The following is a 21,484-nucleotide window of genomic DNA, read 5'->3' on the forward strand; positions in this document are numbered from 1 at the left end:
AACATATCCACAACATCAACAAAGCTACGTCTGCGCCTCCATTGGTTCGCGCCGGCACTTGCTGCACGTCTGCTGCCTAGACTGCGAGACTGTCGTGGTAGTGCCGCGGGCCGAGGGGCTGTTTGCGTGTGCGATTGGAGCAACCCAAGCACGACGCGCATCGCATTACCCCACGACCGGCATCCCGGACCGCATCACGTGACGTCGAATTAATCAGCCACAGCTGGGCTGCCTCTCTGTGCCTCACTCCTACATGTCCAACATCTCGCACCTCCGCCACCCACGAAACCCCCGGCATGGAAGCACCCGTCGTCAAGTTCAAGAAGCGAGCAGCAAAAGCTGCGCCCCGGAAGGTGGCCCCGGCGCCGCTGCCGCAGTCGGATTCGGATTTCTCTTCCGGCTCAGAAGGAGAGGGCGAGCATGGCCGCGTGGTGAAGCGGCGAAAAGTCAACGACAACGCACTCAAGGCGTCGACTGCAGACCAGAAGACGCACGCGGCAGTTGCAAGTACAACGCAATACGCAGCAAATCGCTCGGCGGTCATGGAAGCAAGCAACGATGCGACGAAGCAGTCAAACTGGTACGACGAAAATGCCCGAGACGCTCTCAGCTCCAAGAACCTGCTCGGCAGCACGCGAACGAAGCCTCACCAACTCATAGAGAAGAACCCCGACGCTCCCAGTCGCCAAGTAGGACCCATGAAAGCATCGACAAACATACGGACGATTACCGTTACAGATTACACGCCGGATGTGTGCAAGGACTACAAGCAGACTGGTTTCTGTGGCTTCGGCGACAATTGCAAGTTTTTGCACGCGCGCGAAGACTACGCGGCAGGCTGGAAGCTAGACCGCGAGTGGGACATGTCGACCAAAGGCAAGAAACCTGGAGGCACCGTTGTCGCTTCTGCCAACAGGGATGAGAAGGAAAAGGACGAAGACGGAATGGATCTGGCGCAACTCGAAAAGATACCGTTTGTCTGCATCATCTGCAAGACGCCCTACAAGAGCCCCATCATCACCAAGTGTGGACACTACTTCTGCGAGCCTTGCGCTTTGAAGAGATATCGCAAAGATCCCACGTGTGCGGCGTGTAGTGCCAAGACGTATGGTGTCTTTAACGGCGCAAAGAATCTCCAGAAGCTGTTGGAAAAGAAACAGAAATGGGAGGACAAGAAGAAGGCTGAGGCAGAAGAAAAGCGGAAAGAAGAGGAAGGCGGCGACTGAGTCTGCTGGGTGGCATTACGGTGGAAACATCAACAAGCCGGCGCAAGCATGCGGCTGTGCTGGGCAACAGACGGTATCGTGGATGAACAGGCCATTCCTTCCCAGTCATAAAAGCGATACGTCACCTTGGAATGCAAGACGACATGACAAGGCAGAGGCATACCCACCGCAGCTCTCATGAAGCTTGAAGAGTAAACTTGCTGGCAAAGCTGCTGTCGTTGACAGGAAAAGAAACCAAGTCGCACGCCTCGTGGCAAGGTAGACTATACGACAAGTCCGTCCTCTGTTTGAGGAGGACAGGACTGGCTTGCGAAGCATATGAGGAAATATGCTACAGTAATACACATAGAAAGTAGACAGTGCGCTCATGCAAGTGTACATCAATCCTAATTAACGTGTTCACACTTTTCAGCCACGCCCACACAGTTCAGTCTACCATGTCAGAGGCTCAATCTCTTCGTCTCCTCTATACTCGTCGTGATCTTCACGGTTTCAGACGACGTTTCACTCCACAAGAAGCATGGCACATCGCCGTTAACTCGCTAGAAGATGCTGTGGAGATGGAAACCAAGATGGCGCGGAAAAGTATCTGATAGTTGGAGATACTAGAGATCTAATGCGTTGCGATAGACACATGATATATACGCATACACGAGAAGCATCGAATAGCGGAAGAGTACCACGGTAGTTTGTGCCACATGTGCTTCAAATTAGCGAAGTGCGATGAAATAAAGACAAGTAAGGTAAACAAAAGGTTCGTGATATTAATACAAGAAGGGTTTGAAGGCAAAAAGTCTAATTGTCATGTTCGCTAGACATAGAGTCGCACTCTACATCCCACTTCCGGCACCAGGAAAAGCCTTCAACAGGGTTGCATCGTACTTAATCAGCTCGGGGCAACCAAGCTCCGCAATAATCGGGTCTAGAACAGAAGCCAACTTTTGCACAGCGATCAAGACGTTGCCAACTAATCCGCGGAGGACGTCAGGAGCAGCTTCGCTGGCAGCCTGGAACGCAAGGCACATTAGGTTATTACCCTCGAGAAGCGTCTGCGCGTTGAGAACGTTGCCTGTCAAGTCGTCAACATCGACGCCAGTGAACGTGTTTGGCTGGCCAGTATTTCCGCCGATTCGGATTAATTCGGGGTGGGCTTTTTCGAGCGAAAGGGCTTCGGAAGTGAAGGCCAGGATGCTGTAGTCGTCGCCGATGACGCGGCGGTACCACTGGGATGTGTGTTAGCGAATGCAAGCGGATGGTGTTACCGTGGGTACTCACGTTCTCGGGGATCTTCTCTTGCCCACGAGCCCACTTGTAATTACCTTTCTCTCCAGTAACACCCTGGAATGACATGAGTGTCTCGGCATCAAGGTAGCCTTCTGGGTTTTCAGCAGTGTGGTTGGCGAAGAAACGGTAGGTGAATTGATATGTCGCGGGGTTAAGGGCAAGGGCCGTGAGTGGGCCTGAGAAGTAATGTCCATTCGTAGCAATCGAGTGCTTCGTGCGGTCAAGGCGGAACGCGGTCAAGACGGGGATATCAATCCCGTTCTCGCCGAGAGGCATAGAGAGGAGCTGCTCGAAATAGTCCAAGTTGAGAGAGATGGGGTTGCCCCTACGAGTAATGAGTTATGCTGACCATGCAACATGCAGAAGAAACGGGAATGACATACGTTGAGTACAAGTCCCCTCGCGTGGGAGATCCATCAACCTCGAAGCGGTTGTGTGACGCACTCAGGCCTTGTGGTTCTCCGAGAAGGCCGAGTGATGAGGTGACACCGCCTAGGAGTCCACCAGTCTTAGGTTTGCCGCCAATCGAAAAGGAGGTGAGATCACCGGCCATGACGGCGGAGTAGACTGCCAGAAATGCGGAAAGATCCAGGCCCATGCCAAACACTGACTTTGTTAGCAGTCCGTGAATAAGAGCGTAAAGGCATGCAGACCTTCATTGGCGGCCGTCGTCATTTGTGTGATTGTGGAGATGCCATTTCGGGGAAGGTAACCGTGGTTTGCCATCACGTTGATACCAGGACAGGGTCCACGGAGATCATTGGGGCCTGGCGCAATCTGACAACGAAGTCGTTAGCAAATGCAACTACATGTCGCGCATCTCGGTAGGGCTACTCACGTATTTATGGTCACCAGTGACACTGATGCGCTGAGCCTCTGCGTTGAATGCACGTTTGACGTGGGTACCCGATCGCTTACTCTCGAAATCTCTTGAGATATTCTCTGTCAAAGCGGTGATTTCCGCAAGGGTCGCTTCACTGATGTCGCCTTTGAGCATGCTCGCAGGGAAGGCGAAGGTCGCCAATGAGAAGAGCGATGCGCTGCATAGTACTGAGACCCTCATGTTTGCAACAACAAGCTCGGATGTTCGGGAAAGAGTGTGAAGGAAGGACGTGTAGTTGGATTGAGGAAGATGCGGTCAGCGACAGGGACGGATCGTTTAAGTTTCATAGTGGCAAATGAGTGCTGCACATACGTGGGCCGCCATGACTCTCCATCTAACTGTCGCCGATAGAGATGCCAATCCGGGGTCAGGTACCCTCCAGCACAGTCATGACAGCCCGCTTTACTTGCTTCAAATCGCAGGGTGGAGGGCCTGAGCAAAGAGATCGACGTGGGCGTTCTCTCTGCACGCCTTGACCAGCCGTAATCCGCTCGCGCGAGCCATATGGTTCAGTCCGTTCCCGGGTTTGCTAAATCCCGCGACTGGTGTTAAGGAGAATAAAGCGCTCGAGCCTTGCCTAGGCAAGAAGTTAGGCTTGCACTGGGTACATCGTAGGAATGTCGAGCGAGTGTCCCAAGACTTTTGAGCCCTGAACGGCGATCCAAGCGCGCCGGACCGTGTTCGGGTGGGTACCTAGGTAGTTAAGCCTCTAGATCGGCAGCTAGATCTCGCCTTTTTTACCGCATTTGGCTGACCAACGTTGTACAGAGATGATGAACGTTGCCCGCATCGATCAAAAGCGGGTTATCTATTTTCAACACGCGTGAGGCTGCAAGAAGATTGAGTGATCTATGCATCCCGCCCTCGCCCTACTTCCATGCGGCGGAAATGGAGATTGCGCTGGTGAACACCTGGGCATGTAAACCCGCCGGCAATAACACATCGGGCCAAGACGCATCCGAGACCAGCGCATGTGGTCTAGCGGGCATGATGTCTACCTAGGCCGTCGTTCATACGTGCTAGTAGGTTGAAGGTATATTCCTCGCTACCCAAGTCAGAGCCCAACGCAGGGACAACGTCGGACTGAAGATGTTATAGTTTCCAAAAGCCGATCATGGGTGACAAACCACTTTCGGGGACCAATGCAACAAGATCGGTGCATTACCCGGCGTGGGCTCCAAGTAGGGTCGCATGCGAGTTCAAGTCTCGCGCAGAGAGACCCCACTGCATGATTGGCGGCGAACAATGATACCTACGTACTATTCTAAGCGTCCCCACAAGCATATGCCAAGTTTGTACTTCAGAACAGCCCCAATGTTCTAGTTTGCGTTATAGGAGACGGATCTCAGCCGGGTACCCACCACCCAAGGAAAAGGGTGAATACCGGCCACTACCCAGGTGGCCAAATTACATCCGCAACCCTAAGTATACTCGACATCGTTCGATATAAACTGGATCCTTGTCCCACGTCAGCATCGTAACGAAGCACCACAACTGGATCTTGATATAGCGCCAAGGAGCATTCGCTTCAATTCCTTCTCCTTTGCGTAATTCTTGAGTCCAATCCAAATGGCTGCCTACGATTCTTGGGTTAGCAACCCAGACGAGAGCCATGGACCGCTCATGTCCGTCGTCACCTGGTCGCTCGTTTCTGTTTCCGCAGTCTTTCTGTTCTCGCGGCTTTATATTCGGCAGCGTCAAGGGAAGCTGTGGCTGGACGATTGCACACTTTCCGTCAGTTGGGTAAGTGCCACAACATCCCTAAGCAAAGAGCAGCTGACTCATACGACATAGATCTTACTTCTGGTCCAAGTTACCATAAACCAACTGTCTATCAACATAGGCTACGGAAAACATACACTTGACCGTAAGTTGCCAAAGGAGAATTGCACACTTCACAGCTCGGAACGCTAATCTTTACGCTAGTCGATTTGCGCAATCTTGATAAAATGATGTATATCGGCGCGGCGGAACTGACGATATATACCGTCGCTATTGCGCTCAGCAAGATCTCCTTTGGACTCACTTTGCTTCGGTTGACGGACGGACGGGTCAGACTTTTCGTAATCTTTGCGATCTCTACCCTGGCGATTTTCGCAGTCCCTGCCACCGTCATACCATGGGTACAATGCAAACCGCTGGCCAAAACCTTTGTGGACCTCATACCGGGCGAGTGCATTGACAAGCATCCCTCTGTCGTGTATGGGCGTTTCCAAGCTGGTGAGCAGACAGCCTCAAAGTGTGTACCCTGATTCCTTAGCTGACATGCGACGCAGTGTGGTCAGCACTTATGGATGTGTGTCTTGCTGTGCTGCCGTGGAAAATCCTTTGGAATCTGCAAATGCGTACCGCAGAGAAGATCGGTGCAGGTGTCGCCATGAGTCTGGGAATACTGTAAGTTCATGCATTGCCGGATTGAAGACTGCGCTGACCTGGTTGAAGAGCTGGAGTTACGTCAATTATCAGATCCACATACATTGAGAAATTGACAGTCCAGGATGTATCATGTAAGGCATCTCAAGGCGTGCACGGATCATTGCTAACAGCCACAGATGAATCGTACAACTCCATCATATGGGCCGTCGCAGAGTGTTCCATGGCCATCGTGGCTACCTCGATTCCCGTACTTCGCGTCATTTTCAGGCAGGCGTTCAACTCGGCGATGGAAGGCTACACGGGCCAGAGTAAAAGCAAATCAAGATCGAACCCTTCCAACGCTGGGAGCTCGGGGAACCGATTGAGCACACGACAATTGAGCAAGAAGACGCCAGATATATCGGTCAGCGGAGAATCTGTGAAGGAAGTGTTCGGACGTGGATCACGTGGATCCAAGAACTATGTAGAGCTAGATGATTTGGTAGTCGACGAGGCGACTGGGCGCGCTACTGCTTCGTCTCTAGAGTCTCTGGCAAACGATGGCGAGCGCCATGTGCTAAACTGGCACGTGTAGCTTGCTCTGGGATTACCTAGGTCGCGCGCATAAGGCGGCTAGACCTCGAGGGGGCTGCGCGCGAACAAGTCGCATCGGCTCATCAATCCATCACTCCTGCTGCTGGGGGCTGTATTATTCATAAACAACATGGAGTCAATCATACCATCAATCCCGTCATCATAGTGGTGGCTCCAGATGTCGGCAGAAGGCCGAGTCACCGCTCTTTCCAGGCTGTGGGGCCACGTGGTTAGCGTTTTGGCTCGAGCGTCCGCGCGCTCCCCAGGACTGTCCACATGGTCGCACCCGAATGCTCAACCACGCTCGAGAGATCTTGTGCCCTAGGTGCTGCTTGGCTTCCTCGTTCCCATCATGGCCCCGACATGCTGCGCGCGGCTGCTATCCGACATTGATGCACAGACGGAGTGCAGCCAGGAAGCCACTTCCCGAGATGGCAAATTCTGCCCATTTCATGCTTGGCAATGCCACGGTAAGCAGAAGTCGCTATTGTCGTAGCGTTTCTAACACTACGCAGCTCTCTACCAGGGATACAAGCGGCGAAATGGCCTCCTCGACTCATTGGAGCTGCCTGCGTACCTCGCAAACACTACCAGATCCCTCATCGCTCAAGACTTCAACGATATCACGCAAACAACAGCAATCTCTGAATTACAGAGATATCTATTTCGAAGATACACTCTGCTCGATCGTGTACTCCGAGCGCGCAAACTGCATCATCGCCATTTCTTTGCAATGGACAATAACTATGGTCACACGGTATATCTGGACCGACTGCAAAACAACAAACACGAGACGGTGAAGGCTCTCGAGAAGCTTGGCAAACGAGCCGCCGCAGTCGTTCATGAAGAGCAGCGGTGGCATCACTGGGTGAGGGAATGTCAGGAGAAGGAGGAGGAACAGGCGCAGAGCGAAGCAAAGAAGGTGAAGCTGGAGTTTCAGCTCTTTAAAAGATACGAAAAGGAACTCGATCGTCGTCAACGGGACATGCGATCTAGAGAGATCAAGAGGCGCGAAGAACAGTACTTGAACCAAGTATATGCAGAGCGCGCCCAGACGATGTCAAGGGAAGAGGAAGAGGAATGGGAAGAGCAGTGGGACCCCATTCAAGATATTTATGGCTACGAAAGAGGTCGCTATGTCGAGCTCATCAATATGTTTCTGATGATCAGTGAGCAGGAACATGAAGACTATTGCGCAGGTGTGGAGGCATCTCAGCTTGATGGCCCTGCCGCACCGACATCTTCGCACCAAGCCACCGGACAAGCCGCGACGGGCAAGAAGTCCATCATAATGGAGACCAAGGAACAGATGCGCAGGAGACTTCAGACGCCTGTCAACTTCGAGCGCGCGCCAGGCCAATATCTTCCTGAGTTTTTAAGCCCAAGGACGACGACTCCCGTAGTTCCTCACGACGAGATCGAGACGCTCTTGGATGAGATTTGTGAGATCAAGAACTTTCTCTTCTGTCGACTTCTTTTGGCATCAAGTGCACTCCTGCCTATCGCACTCCAGGCCGGCAGCATAGAGGAACTCCTGCAAAGCGAAGGTGTGACAAGGGAACATTTACGAGATGTTTGCCTCAAGCTGGAGCGTCCCAGTCTTGAGAACATGCGAGACGCGTGTGCGGACTTCATGCGTGAAAGGGATGGGGCTGATGCACCAAAAGACATTGCCAAAGACCTCGCCCTGATGGACATTATCGACGCCCAACAGCGAATCCAGATCAGGGTCTGTGGCCGCCATATGTACTACTACCGTAACGAGCGCGCTCTCAACCGCAGCGGCTGGTTTCACTTCTCTATCATCGCGAAAGACTCCGAGCTCGCCGATGCCGTTGCGCTTTGTCGAAACTGGGAAGAGTTCTTCGAGCTCACGATACTGTCAATGTATCGGTTGTTCCCGGCTCCAAAGTGGACGAAGTTTGTGGGCGATGTGAATCGTCAATGCCTCCTGCTTCTCGGTTTCATACCTTATTTCCAAGTCGACGGCGCCGAAGCTAAAACGACGCAACATAGGATTAGTGGTCGTGCTAGTTCGGGACGGTCGTACAATTTTAAGGAATCACGCAACATCCTCTGCGGTATCGTCAAGCGTGACGATACCCTCAATCGTCGATTCCTTGAGTGCCTAGCAATGGAGTCGGCCGACCTTCGTGTTTTGGTTCATGATCCGGTGACTGGCAAATTCGTAATCCAACCACCAAAGGAGGAGTTTTGGCTGAGCCGCGAGAAGGCCGGACGTGGCAGGTCTACAAAACATGAATACACCGTCACAGTTGAGGTCGATAACGCCTTTTTCGAACAGGCCACCGCCTGCAGGGCTTGGTCGTTGAACTTCAACGATTATTATAATGTTTATATCTGGGATGCACCGCCCGGTCGGAGTGCAGATGAGCTACAGGGCAAAATACAAGAGGTCCGTAAAGTGTCAAGATATCTACTTTGAAGGAGCTAACAATGACAGGCATTTTTACGTACCCACAAATGTAGGAAGGGAAAAGACATGCTTGTCAGAGTTCGGCACATAGTGCAACATATCACAAATGATCGTGAGAATAGACGTGTTCGCAGCATTCGGCCTGGAGAGAATGTTCCTAGCATGCTCGATGACTTCGAGCTTGGCGCAGAAGCTTTTCCCATCCCGATTGATGAGATATACAAGGAGCGATTCTTCACAGAGATCGACGAAATAGAGGATGCCCTTTTATATCCAAGGCGCGCACCTGGCGACAAGTCGCAGCCACCCTTCCCCCGAGAGATTGTTGGGAAGATACACCGGAGGACAAAGTGGAAGTGGTGGAAAATTGCCAGCGATGCCAGCACTGATGAAGAGTCATCTGCTTCTGATGAAGAGTCATTTGCTTCAGACGATGCATCCGAAGCTAAATCCGACGAGGGATCGCAGAAAATGAACGATTCAAGAGCAGTGTTATTGCGGCGCATGTTGGCGAACGACCCTCATGTTAGTGTTCTGGCCGGAAAAGCGATTGACAAGCTCCCTTCGAAGAGAGAACTCGACGCATTCGGTAATCATGGAACGCTGATCCCACAGTTTCAATGGGCGGACAGGTCACTGGGTTACGATCATTTCTTACCTATGTTTGACCGTAAACGTGCTTCTGTGATACCAAGCGAACTCAGGGATTCTCCTTCGAAGCTTATGGACACGCTAAGAACGGCTCTACGCCGTCAGCGAGAATACGATATCCAAGGGAAACATCTCATTCGAGAGCTGTGCGGGAGCCATGGGCAACGGTCAATACACAGGGGTGAGTTTATCATCGCTTAGAGTGACACCAACTAACAGTTGCATTCTAGTTGAGAAAGAGGCATTGCACATGGGCGACCTGGAGCCCGGTGGCCTCGGCCGGTATATGGAGCACAAGTCCATGGTAACGGCCATGGACAAGTTTGTCATGAGCGACATCAACACAGGCCCGTTCGAGCTCTGCAAGTTCATGCACATGGCACCTCTCATCCAAAGTGAACGTCGAATCGTTGACGAGGCTTTCCAGGCTTACGCCGCCATCGCCTTATTCTACCAGACGGAAGAGTTTCTTGCTTCCGAGCACGGCCTACCATTCCGGTCTTCCCTGCTGTTTGACCAAGAAGAAAGAGCTAAGCGAACCCCTGATCGAAGAAGCCATGTCAGCAATCCATATATGCCAGCAGAGTTGTGGACAGATCGAGATGAGCTCCTGAGACGCAATCAGCGAAGCAAGCTTGATCCTGTCTACGATATTTACCCGATAGAATGGCGTAAAAGGATACGTACCGTGGTTATGACCTTGTACAAAGCCGGCATCATACAAAGTGCTTACACACCCCAAGTTAAAGGTGTTGCAACTGCCGCCGCCGAACCCAACCGCGCGCTAGATTTCTACCTTGATTTCCGAGCCCAATCCAGACCTAAATTCAAGGCTGTCTTGGCGGATCCTACACCCTTGAATCGCGACTACATAGTCAAGGCGGCAAACAAGTTCGCGGCTCAGCATGGCTCTGCCAGGTTTTCGGCGCTGCGACTGTGGTCTGCTCCGCACTTTTACCCAATGCAAGCTAGTGGGAATGAGACATTCGCAGACGATCGCGGCAGGTACTGGGCTTGGAGATACATGCCTAAGGACTCGCCACTCAGTGAGTGGAACACGCACAAGATCGTGAGTGACATGATGGAGCAATACAGACGGATATGGGGAAACCAGGTGAGAGTTGCCAGGGATCTGATCCTGGTCATGGGCAAGGACGCAGACGAGTGTCGGAGGCTCAGTGAAGGGGTGACGTGGGCTACGCAGACGCGCAGGGTGTATGAGATGGACTTTTGGCGAAGCTTTGTAAACGTAGACGCCGGCTTCCTGGAAAGGTTGCATCCTGTATGGCTTTCGTAGCAAGGCGAGCAGACAGCAATGGCAGCTCCTGACGGTTCCTGATGCACTATCTTGTCGGTCAGCAGGGTGGCTTGGCACATGCCGGAGCGGATGTACATGTACGTGTGTTGTGCATGGGAGAGCCCCCACGGAGCGCTGCCTGAAAGGGCAAGGCGTGTGTGGGAAGCTGGGCGGGTCGAAAGCGTGCGAGGGCGGCACCCTGAGCGCTGCCCCTCATGACCGGCGGCGGAGGCGATCAAGCTTTGCGACGCTGGGCGCCGGCCAACCGCCCGTCAGCCCCCGAATGCGGCGCTCCCGACACCAGGTACGCGACGACTGACCTCTCCGCCCTCTACCAGCACGCGAAGGCGACCGACGCCAGCCCGGCACATGCCCAACGCGGAACTGCAGTCGATGCTTCTCACCGCCGACGCGGGCCTGGCCGAGGTCCCCGGCTGCACCAGAGAGCAATTGGACGCCCTGGCCCGCAGCGTCGAGCTGAGGAGGCAGCAGCTCGAGGCCGACATCCGGGACTACATCGCGGCCAAGCAGGCCGAGCTGCGCAGACATGGCCACGAGGTAGGCGTCCCGGCCCCTTCTCTGCGTGCCGTGAGAGACTGATTTGGGCCTAGCTTGCAGACCGGTACCGCGACATGGCAGGCGGCCAGCAGCCTGCGCCTGCAGTGCCAGAGCAGAGCTGCCCAGGGCCTGCCCCGGGCCCTGCTGCACCGCTCGACCCGGCGCCCGACGACAGGATGCGGCTCAAGAAGCACACGCGCGTGCACAAGCGGGAGCGCGAGCTCTATGGACTCGTCACGCCCGTCTTCCTTCCCTTGCTCGATGCGCGCGACAGCTCGCCCGAAAAGAAGAAGACGCCAGCCGCAGGACATGCTGAGCACGCCCGAGACGACCCGAAGCCTACGAGCGACGCCCGAGACACCGCGGCCATGGCGCTGCGAGAGCCAGCCCAGCTGAGGCTGCCAGCCAAGAAGTCTGCGCTGCGGCACAAGGACACGCCTCGATCGCGCCGGAAGAGAGTCAGTCTGGTCATCCATGGCCAGACCGTCCTTCCCGCAGACACCGTCGCCGAACCACCTCTGGCTTCGCCCAGCAGCGTCGCAACATCGGCTTCCACCTCGACCGCTTCGCTCGACGACATGATAGATCCGCGACTCACCACCCCGGACCCGCCAGTCCATGTCCAACGCCCTGACGCCGTGCACCACAGCCTACCTCTCCCCATGACCAACGCCATCAACTCGGCTTCCAAGCTCCTCTCCGAAGCCCCGACACCCATATCCGTCGCCGCCGCCCACATCCCCCCAGTTGCCTCCCCACGGTCCCCCAGCATACCTTTGGGCCCTACACAGACCGCGACACCCACATTCCTCGACCCTTCGCCCGCTCTGCACCAACACATCACGCAAACGATCCCGGACACCGCAGGTCCAGACCCCATCTACTCGACCGCACCAGCTACGAGTGCTGAACTCGAAATTGACGACCTCGCAGACGACGACACGAATTTCGATACTTACGTCGGCGGCTTACACGGGAGTGGTGTTGACGATGTGGATCAAGCGGGCAGTTACGGATATCCGAGTAGTCTGGGAGCCAGCTACATGGAGAGCTATATGCAGAACCGACCATTGAGCGTGAGGATGCAGGCTGCGAACAAGGCGGGCTTGGCTGACGAGGAGAAGAGGAAGCTGCTCGAGCAAAGAGACGACAACGAGGCCGAGGCTGAAGCTGAAGAAGAAGAAGAAGAAGATCACAGCAACAGCACGAGTGCGGGGCATAAGGCTGTTGACGCAACCGAGGACAATTTCATGGGAGATATGGACGACTTCTGAGATTGGATGCCACATCCTTGTATATACGCGCGACCTTTCGATCCTTACGCAATCTTGTTTGTTAGACACTAGGCATTTCATGTACACGACAATATCTACGGACCCTTTATACAGCCCTGTTTGGTTTACTCTGGCTCCAAGAGATGCTCACACTTTAGTCCCGCTGGCTAACCTGCTGAACTCGATTTACGACTCTATCGAGCAGGCTGACCATTTCATCGCTCACGAATCTGGGGTCGTCTTGTTGGATAAAGTGGCCACAGCGGACAGCTGTGATGGGACCTATGGCTTTGCCTTCGTCCGTGATGCGACAGAGACCTTCGTTGTAGCGACGCCAAGCGGGGTTGGCATAAGTCATGGTCAGAATCTTGGGTGTCTGCATTGTACCCTCGTCTATTTGCCGGGTTAGTCTCTGTAGTCCAAGCGTCGACTTGGAAAGAGACAGGTACGTACACGACTGCTCGGCAAACGTTTCCCAGTCATGACCTACGACTGTGAGGTACGGGCCTCTGCCCAAGTAGCCCTCGAGTTTTGGTGCATCTGCGTAGGGTAATAGTTGTGGCAGATTACGTCTGGATAACCCCTCTTGACTAGGAACGTCGGGATGGAACATTCTTCTATACTTTTCTCTGGTAGCTCGTACTTCGTCTTGTGTGACACCTTCGGGTAGTGTGTGCGAGTTGAAGTCTGGTGCATCGGGGTCCGGCCACAGGTCTTGGTAGTCCGAGTTGGCCATGATGCTGTCCAGGAACAACAGACCAGATACGGTTCCTGGATAGCATTGCGCAAAGAGTCTTGCAAGTGCGCAGCCGATGCTGTTGCATACAAAGATGAGACAGGGGTAGTGCGTAGGTTTGTTGACGTCAAGGTGTTCCCTCCAGATTTGTAGGGTAAATTGCTTCAGTGCTTTGACTGCAGATATCGCGTCGTGTCCGTGGGACGGGGGTGGTTGCTGGTCGTCGGGATCAGCATCTGAATCTCCTTGACCATATCTATCGTAGCTCAACAGAGCAGGATACGGTAGACGCCCCACTATTCTCTTTTCCAGAAAGCTGCGCATGGCAGGATCCCATGAGCTTCTTGGCATCATGAGCCCGTTGAGGAAAACGATGAGCGTTTGCGAGAAAGGGTTCGGATGGCCGCCGTGAGGTTTGGATGCAGGGTAGTACGTGTAGTGCAAACGTGCACCGGGCTTATTGTCCAGTGCCAGTGAGGAAACCTCGGCATCCGGAAATGGTGGAAGGTCATCTTCGGATGAGTTCATGCTACCGGGGAATGGAATCGCGTAGCTGCGATTGTTCATGGAGTCGTGTTCCCGAGCTGTGTTGATGGGGTCTGCTTGTGCCGAATTGGTACCTGGTGAATTAGCCTGGTCCATGGTAGCAGGCTTTTCCCTTGTTGCCGGCCCTCCTCTTTCTTTCCTGGTCAAGCCTGAGTACTTGAGTTGCGGAGAGATGTACGGGAATGCATCCATGGCCTGGCGCAGTGGGGGCGTAGCGATTACCAGCCATGCAAATTGAGAAGGGGCGATGTGCAACTGAAGCGGAAGACGCCGGAAAGGGGTCTATCGGGCAGACAGAGACGGCTGCAAGATTCAGGAACGAGTAGGCAGCTGTTGTGTTCACGGAGGCTAATTCGAGAGTGCATTCAGCAACACATTACCCCTCTTCGCGTCCAAGGCGGGAGAGAAGAGCAGGATCTAGGTCTCGATCGGAGCCAGGGCCTATGCTGCCAATGAGCTCTCACGTGTAGGCGTGTTCCATGTCGCCAAGGGTAGCGATGTTCAAAAGGGTTACGAGGTCGACCAAAGTGGTGCGCGCGCGGTATCGGTCGAGACGATGATGTCGCGAGATGGCGCGAGATGGCGCGGGTCACGGGCACCCGCTCATGGCAGCCGAGCGCGAAGGCGGGTGGCTTGGAGATTCTGGCAGACTAAGAAACAAAGCGTGAAACCAGAAGCGAGCGCTGCAGGAGAAGGAACCTTGGAAAACACACGGCGCTGCAATGGGTGGGGGCGACGTATGCAGCCAGGAACCGGCGGCTATGACGTGGGCGGGTTCCCTCTCACCGTAGCCGCGTGCCGCGTCGCTGCATGTGCGCTGGCTGCGTCCCCTTGATATGAGCAACATCTCACCCACGCCGTTGCTGCCAGCCGCTTCCCACCGCCCAGTCTTACGCCCTCCACTCCGACGCATCCCGCTTTGGCTCGTCTCTTCACCACCCGACGCTGCCCACGAGCCCGCAGTGTGCAGTAGGTTCGCCTTGGAGAGTTGATGCACCCTGACCATGTGAGAGATGGACTATACCAAGTGCATGCACGACCTAGACTGACTCGGTATCTTCACCTTTGCAGGCCATACGCCGACGCTCACACCCAGACCGTCTGGGCTGGCCTTTGCAGGATGCATGTCCGCCCTGACATCCTCTTCACGGCACCCGACACTACCACTCCGCCCGCCGAGATGGTAACGGACAAGTTGCAGGGCCTCGACAACATGGTGACCGGCGCCCAGCTGGGCACCCTCGACTCCAATGGCGCCTCGTTGCAGAGCCTGCTCCAGAGGCGACACAGACGGCCGGGCATGCCCACGCGCATCTCTCTGCCCCCGGCTGATGTCGACGACCAAGTCCTCCCCTCTCCGCCTCCGACGCACGCTCTCCTCTCCCCGTTGCCCGAAGCCAACAAGCGCTTTGCCGGCCACACTCCGCTGATTCCACGCGCCCTTTCGCCAGTGCAAGACGAGCAGCCCGCTGTGCAAGAGCCGCCTGCCCAGGAAGAGCAAGCGGGCACACCGCCAGAAGACCAGCCCTTGATAGGCCCACTGATGCTGCCTACCAATCCCGTCGATGGTGCAAGCGACCACATAGCACTCGAAGTGCTGGACGATGTACTCGAAAAGGTTGCCAAGGACCAGGACAGGTTCAGCAAACTCAAGGGTGCCCCCGACCCTGCAGCTCCCCCCGCACCCGCCGAGAACGCCCAAGAGGACTTGCCATTGAGTCACAAGGCATCGGCCGCATCGCGCAATCCGTGTGCCACCAAACTTGTCGACGGCGTCAGGCTCAAAAGCCCCCCTTTGAACTTTGGAGCGCCCATTGGTCAAGTATAGTCTGCTTCCCAGTCGTAATCGCGAACCGTCTCGTCATCTCGCCAGAACAGCACGGCTCAGACCCCGGGAGACCTGCCCCCAGAATTCGCGTTTTCCTAGTGCATTTGCATGGCGTTTGACAGCGGATTGGATCGGAGCATGGGTGGCGTTTGGGTAAACGGAACACATCACAGCACTTGGGAGCGATACCCAGTGACATATACTTATACAAGGCACCAAGACATTCATCGCAGGCTATAGACTACCAGCCCAGCATCAAGAATAGAGGAACAGCTCCACAGTTTCTCTGGATAGCTAATCCTTTCCATGCTTGTCCTTATCACCCAAAACTCCTCTCGCCATCTCCAACTGCTCATCTGTTTGCACGACTAATGTCTTGTACTTTGCATCGCGAACACTGATATCTGTAACCACATGCTCGACCTGCTCCGCATTCTTCTCCTCATCGAGAGCGAAACCTAGGCACCTGACTCCATTCACTACGGCCTGCCTCAACTTCCCTCCCTTCTCACCAATACCCCCGGCAAAGACAAGCGCATCAACCTCACCATCCAATTTGGCAAAGTACGGTGCGACATAATTCAAAATGCGATCAACAAAGATGTCAAACGCAAGCTTGTCCTCTTTTCTCTCTGAAGAACTAATCTTCCCGAAATCCGTAGTACCAGTCAAACTCTTCCATCCGCTCTTTTTGTTCAGAATCTCTTCGGCTTGCGTAATGTGCAGTTTTTCGCTAGAACTGTGCGACGGTTTGCCAGCGCTATGCGTGTAGTGGAACATGAGAGAAGGGTCAATGGAGCCCGAGCGCGTAGCACCTGGTAAGCCAGCTAGGGGCGTCAGACCCATTGTCGTGTCGAGCGACTTTCCACCTTTGATGCAGCATGCCGAAGCGCCGGATCCGAGATGCAGGGCGATGATGTTGGTTTGTTCGAGCGGCTTGCTCAAGTGTGTTGCTACCGCCTTCGCGATGAAGGAGTAGCTTATGCCATGAAACCCGTACTTGCGCAGCTTGTTCTTGTGGGCAACGGTTTGGTCGATTGGGTAGGTGCATATGTAGTCTGGGAGCGTATTGTGGAAGGATGAGTCAAAGTAGGCAATGTTTTTCGCGTGAGGGAGGATGTCTGCCACGGCTCGGACGATGGTGAGAGCGGGTGCATTATGAAGAGGTGCTAGATCCGAGAGTTGTTCAATGTGGTGGTATGTTTCTTTGTCAATGACCTGGCTTCTGGGGTAGTCTCCGCCATGCACTACGCGATGGCATGTGAAATGTATGTCTTCTTTTCGGTTGAGCTCGGGAAGACCTTGGTCGTTGGTCAGGTGGTCCAATATGTAGCGGAATCCGTCTTCTTGTGAAGTGACATGCTCCAGTTCTTGACCATTAATCTTCTCATCTCCGCGCTCGTACTTTAGCTTCGAGGGCGGCGCGGTAAGTCCTTCGACGGTAGCTTCAGCGAGTTGTTTCGGTACCGAGGAGCCATCTTCTGGAGTCTTGTAGACGGATATCTTGACGCTGGAGGATCCTGCGTTGATCGAGAGGATTATCTCAGGCATTGTTGTGGTTGTGGACCGTGCAGATAATGGTCTCCAATATGGCAATGGTATTGTTGCTCTGACAATGCTAAAAGCGATCAGGAAGTTCGGTATTCTACCGGAGCTCGAGCGCAGCAGCTAGGTAGTTCCAAGGTGGAGTAACAATGACGTCGTTGGCAAAAAGGAAAAGGACAGTCCAAGTAATAGCTTTCTTGAGCAAACCGGAGATCAGACACACTTTGGAGCACGTAAGGCATTACGCTATATACATGTATATCAAAACTCGATGTCGCGATTTGAATGACTTGGTGGAGCGTGATGTGGCTGAGGAGGCGATGCTAGCAGCGACAGCCCCGCCATTGCCTCTCGCGCGACCAGCCCTCGGCCAGCTACACCGCCGCCTACACGCGCACCACACACCTTGCACCATGCAGTCGCTGCCAGACGCGCGATCGCAAAGCTTCGAGGAGCTCTATGGGCCCCCCGAGAACTTCCTGGAGATCGAGGTAGGCTTGCCAGAAGCTGCGATGCCCCGATGCTGTCCCGCCGCCCTGCTCACAATTGTCGCGTGCACAGGTCCGAAACCCCATGACACACGGTGAGTAGACGGCACATGTCGAGCGCGCGAGCGGGGGCTGATGCGCTGCCTAGGTGTCGGCCGTGGCATGTACACGACGTACGAAATCGTTATGCGCACCAACATCCCCGCCTTCAAGCTCAAGTCGTCGACGGTACGCCGTCGCTACAGCGAGTTTGAGGCTTTCCGCGACATCCTCGAGCGCGAGTCGGCGCGCGTTACAATACCACCGCTGCCGGGCAAGGTGCTCACCAACCGCTTCTCGGACGATGTCATTGAGCACCGACGCGAAGGGCTCCAGCGCTTCCTCCAGATTGTCGTGGGCCATCCGTTGCTGCAGACGGGCAGCAAGGTGCTGGCTGCCTTTGTGCAGGGTCAGTAGCCATCCAGCGCTGCGACGGCAGTGACGACGACGACGACGACTAACATGCAGCAGATCCCAACTGGGACAGACACGCGTGGTAGACACGCCTGACCCGACTACTGCAGAGGGCGGCTACCAACACTTGATATCAGATTGCCGCATTTCCTGCGGTACGGAGCAACGGGCGTTCTTGTTGGGCTTTCACGTGGGGCTTTGTGTACCTTGTCACGAGTAGCAGCAGCGAGCCAATGTCTATAGTTCCATCATCATCCCATGCAATCCACGCAAACGTCCATGGCTGGGGACGAGCGCCGGCTACAGCGATTGCTATCAACTTGACATCAGCGGCGACCCTCCTCCGCGCAGCGCTAGCGATGCAACGAGCAAGGCGCGGGGGTTAGTAACAAGCAAAAGTTTTTGGCAGCCGAACCGTCTTAACCCTGCATGTTCCCGACCTCGTGGCTCCGTGCATCTTCTACCCATCTTTCTAGACTTCATCCTATCGCAGACAGTACTTGTAGTCATGGGCATCCCGTCACAACCAGCGTCCAACGCCATCATCTACCTTACCCTGGGCGCTTTCCTGTAAGCTCACACCAGCGACTCCGCGGGCGATCAGTGGGAACGAGGGCACTAACTGTGTGGGAATAGAGTGCTAGGATGTTACGTCGCATGGCGATTGCGACACCAGTCCAAGACCGAATGGCTGTCTAGTAACCGCACACAAAAGGGTTAGAAAACCGTCGCATCGCACGCTTGCAGCCAGACTTTGGCGTTCCTGCCCTACAAACAAGAGCAACTGGCTGACTTTGCGCCTAGGAGTCCCGCTCGCTTTCAACTTCATCGCTAGTGGTGAGTGCATTCGTGCACCCAGCGTGCTTCTTGCCGCGTGAACAAGCAGCGGCAGTATCGGCTTTTCCATCGTTGCCACGACGTCCAGCATTCGACGTTGATGGCGAGATGCTTCAATTCAAAGCAATTCGCGTCTCCATGCTTGGCCAAAGCTGGATTAAAATCCTCTAGGTTCGTATTGAGATCTCTCACAGGAGCCACTTCCCCTTGCTACTGCAGCCTTGTAGAACTCGTTGCAGTTCCCCATCGCATGTGGGTACATGGGAGGTGGTCTTTTGTGCGGCTACACTGCGGGCGCCGAACCAGAGCTGGGCTCGAAACACGCCTGGCCGTCTGTCTTGTGCGTAGTTTTGAGCCTGGTGAAGGGGAAGCTGAGAAGTACCGTAAGAACTCGATCAAGATAATACTTGCGTGAGGAACGTGCTGCCGCTACTTTCCCCCTTTGCACCCCCCTCCCAATTCTCCTTCGTGCAAACGGCTGACCTAGGTTTCTTCTTTAATCCACAGCTCTCGGATCCGGTATCTTGTTCACGTACCCTCAGATCGCTACCATTGCTGGTGTACAGGGTCTCTTGGTTTACGCGCTATCATCGTCCCTGCCCTTATTGGTCTTTGGCGCGTTGGGTCCCATCATTAGACGGAAGTGTCCTGAAGGCTTCGTGCTGACAGAATGGACAAGGCAGCGCTACGGAGCTATCGGAGGACTCTTTCTGAGCGTCTGCACGCTCATCACCATGTTTTTGTACATGGTCGCTGAGCTCTCGGCCTTGCAGCAAATCGTCACTCTACTCACGGGCTTGAACGGTCTTCCGGTTGTCATTGTGGAGTGCGCTGTTACTACCATCTACACCTGTAAGATTTGTTGCAACTCTAACTACGAGCATCAACTAAAACTTTACTTCAGCACTCGGGGGCTTCAAAGTCTCTTTCGTAACCGACAATATCCAGGGCGTCATGGTCATCGGCCTTATCATCATGGGCGTCATTGCTGTCGGCGTAGAAACAGACATCGACCGCTCCCTCATCGACCAATCCCGATACCTCGAATCCAGCCTCCTAGGCTGGCAACTTATCTACATCCTCCCTGTCGCCATTTTGTCAAACGACTTCTTCCTCTCAGGCTTCTGGATGCGTACTTTCGCCGCTCGCACGGACAGGGATCTCTGGATTGGTGTCTCACTCGCCAGTATGGGCGTACTGATTATCCTCACTCTGCTAGGTGTGGGAGGAATGCTTGCAGCATGGTCTGGTGCGTATACCATTGGCGACGAAGAAAACGGCTCTTTGGCCTTCTTCTTGTTGCTAGAACGGCTGCCTGCGTGGGTTGTCGGTGTTGTTCTCGTCATGACCATCTCGCTTTCCACTGCTGCATTTGACTCTTTCCAATCAGCCATGATCAGCACGGGAAGCAACGATTTCTTCCGCAACAAACTCAACATCTGGATCATCCGCGCGTGCGTTGTGGCGCTCATCTTCCCTGTTGTCGTCGTGGCTCTGCGCAGTCCCGATATCCTGCAAATTTTCCTAATCAGTGATCTTGTCAGTGCAGCGGTTGTACCTTGCCTCGTCATCGGGCTGAGCGACAAGTTTTACTTCTACCGGGGTTTCGACTTTGTTATTGGAGGCCTTGGGGGTATCTTCACCATCTTCTTGTTTGGGCTTGTCTACTACAATGGCGATGTCACTCTAGCCGGGAACTTGCTGTTGTTGGAAGGTGGATTGTACGCAAATGACTGGAGCGCTTTCGGTGAGTGCAAGCTATTCCGGCGCCCATGACGATTGCTAACAACGACGAGGTGCTTTCGTAGCAGCGCCCTTCGGAGGTCTTCTTTGGGCTTTTGCTGCTTGCGCTCTCCGCATCGGGTTCCTCTGGATCAAGGCCAAGTTTCAGGGTCGTCGCTTCGACGCGTTTGACCGACCTCTTCCACGAAACATCGATAGACCTGGTGCTTTCGACGAGCACGATGGTGAGGCTGTGGTTGAGCATAGCAGCATCGAGAATGGCAGCAACGGGAAGTTCTTTTAAGACCGTGCAGATGTGGAGGGTAAAAGTGAGTAAGGGAGTGCATGTGCGAAGTCAGGATGACCAAACAGATGTAAATAATCGGGTTTTGCATTCTTGACATGTACCATACATAAGAGGGAATGAAAGAGGCAGCAAAGGGTGTTGGTCAAACCACGGAGAAGTTGGACATTCGAGCTCGTGGTAACAAGTACGGGGAAAGATTATGATCAAGTACGCGGTGGGAATCTATACGGATGAGTCGGATCGTATTTTACTCTCACATGTAGTGGAGAATGCCTCTAAATACAGCGTGCTTGCTACATACAAAAAGAAATGATGGCAGATATCTGTAACCGAGATGGAGGAGCTAAGACGCAGCTTCCAGAAGAGACACGGGTGGCGTCGCGTGGAGCTGAGGTGGGGGCGGGGCAGCTTGGCAGGGTCCATGACGGAGCTTCGCGCTGTTGGAAATATCTGACGTTCCAGG

General features: G+C 54.3%; 9 protein-coding genes across 9 annotated transcripts; 6 read left to right on the top strand and 3 right to left on the bottom strand.

Annotated features, from left to right (window-relative positions):
* Positions 1 to 296: 296 nt before the first annotated feature.
* On the top strand, positions 297 to 1,226 carry J4E85_001176 (uncharacterized protein; the record flags this gene model as incomplete). The annotated part of the gene is made up of 1 exon (XM_051465464.1): positions 297 to 1,226. One exon carries the CDS (start codon positions 297 to 299, stop codon positions 1,224 to 1,226), a length of 930 nt encoding a protein of 309 aa, XP_051330021.1.
* An 830-nt stretch (positions 1,227 to 2,056) lies between these two features.
* J4E85_001177 (uncharacterized protein) lies at positions 2,057 to 3,573 on the bottom strand (the record flags this gene model as incomplete). The annotated part of the gene is made up of 5 exons (XM_051465465.1): positions 2,057 to 2,449; positions 2,502 to 2,835; positions 2,894 to 3,116; positions 3,164 to 3,287; positions 3,349 to 3,573. The coding sequence occupies 5 exons, from the start codon at positions 3,571 to 3,573 to the stop codon at positions 2,057 to 2,059; spliced, it is 1,299 nt and encodes a 432-aa protein (XP_051330022.1).
* A 3,502-nt stretch (positions 3,574 to 7,075) lies between these two features.
* J4E85_001178 (uncharacterized protein) lies at positions 7,076 to 10,727 on the top strand (the record flags this gene model as incomplete). Its single annotated transcript, XM_051465466.1, has 3 exons — positions 7,076 to 8,758; positions 8,807 to 9,611; positions 9,661 to 10,727. The coding sequence occupies 3 exons, from the start codon at positions 7,076 to 7,078 to the stop codon at positions 10,725 to 10,727; spliced, it is 3,555 nt and encodes a 1,184-aa protein (XP_051330023.1).
* Positions 10,728 to 11,096: 369 nt separating this feature from the next.
* On the top strand, positions 11,097 to 12,559 carry J4E85_001179 (uncharacterized protein; the record flags this gene model as incomplete). Its single annotated transcript, XM_051465467.1, has 2 exons — positions 11,097 to 11,285; positions 11,339 to 12,559. 2 exons carry the CDS (start codon positions 11,097 to 11,099, stop codon positions 12,557 to 12,559), a joined length of 1,410 nt encoding a protein of 469 aa, XP_051330024.1.
* Positions 12,560 to 12,713: 154 nt separating this feature from the next.
* Positions 12,714 to 14,033, bottom strand: J4E85_001180 (uncharacterized protein; the record flags this gene model as incomplete). The annotated part of the gene is made up of 2 exons (XM_051465468.1): positions 12,714 to 12,952; positions 13,013 to 14,033. 2 exons carry the CDS (start codon positions 14,031 to 14,033, stop codon positions 12,714 to 12,716), a joined length of 1,260 nt encoding a protein of 419 aa, XP_051330025.1.
* A 928-nt stretch (positions 14,034 to 14,961) lies between these two features.
* Positions 14,962 to 15,669, top strand: J4E85_001181 (uncharacterized protein; the record flags this gene model as incomplete). The annotated part of the gene is made up of 1 exon (XM_051465469.1): positions 14,962 to 15,669. The coding sequence occupies one exon, from the start codon at positions 14,962 to 14,964 to the stop codon at positions 15,667 to 15,669; it is 708 nt and encodes a 235-aa protein (XP_051330026.1).
* Positions 15,670 to 15,963: 294 nt separating this feature from the next.
* Positions 15,964 to 17,220, bottom strand: J4E85_001182 (uncharacterized protein; the record flags this gene model as incomplete). Its single annotated transcript, XM_051465470.1, has 1 exon — positions 15,964 to 17,220. One exon carries the CDS (start codon positions 17,218 to 17,220, stop codon positions 15,964 to 15,966), a length of 1,257 nt encoding a protein of 418 aa, XP_051330027.1.
* Positions 17,221 to 17,627: 407 nt separating this feature from the next.
* Positions 17,628 to 18,241, top strand: SNX3 (Sorting nexin-3; the record flags this gene model as incomplete). Its single annotated transcript, XM_051465471.1, has 4 exons — positions 17,628 to 17,705; positions 17,776 to 17,797; positions 17,851 to 18,150; positions 18,213 to 18,241. The coding sequence occupies 4 exons, from the start codon at positions 17,628 to 17,630 to the stop codon at positions 18,239 to 18,241; spliced, it is 429 nt and encodes a 142-aa protein (XP_051330028.1).
* Positions 18,242 to 19,726: 1,485 nt separating this feature from the next.
* On the top strand, positions 19,727 to 21,018 carry J4E85_001184 (uncharacterized protein; the record flags this gene model as incomplete). The annotated part of the gene is made up of 3 exons (XM_051465472.1): positions 19,727 to 19,844; positions 19,897 to 20,739; positions 20,789 to 21,018. The coding sequence occupies 3 exons, from the start codon at positions 19,727 to 19,729 to the stop codon at positions 21,016 to 21,018; spliced, it is 1,191 nt and encodes a 396-aa protein (XP_051330029.1).
* Between the last annotated feature and the right edge of the window lie 466 nt (positions 21,019 to 21,484).

This window comes from Alternaria conjuncta (assembly GCF_024043145.1).
Source record: "Alternaria conjuncta strain BMP 0040 chromosome Unknown scaffold_2, whole genome shotgun sequence".
In the NCBI taxonomy this organism is placed as follows: Eukaryota; Fungi; Ascomycota; class Dothideomycetes; order Pleosporales; family Pleosporaceae; genus Alternaria; species Alternaria conjuncta.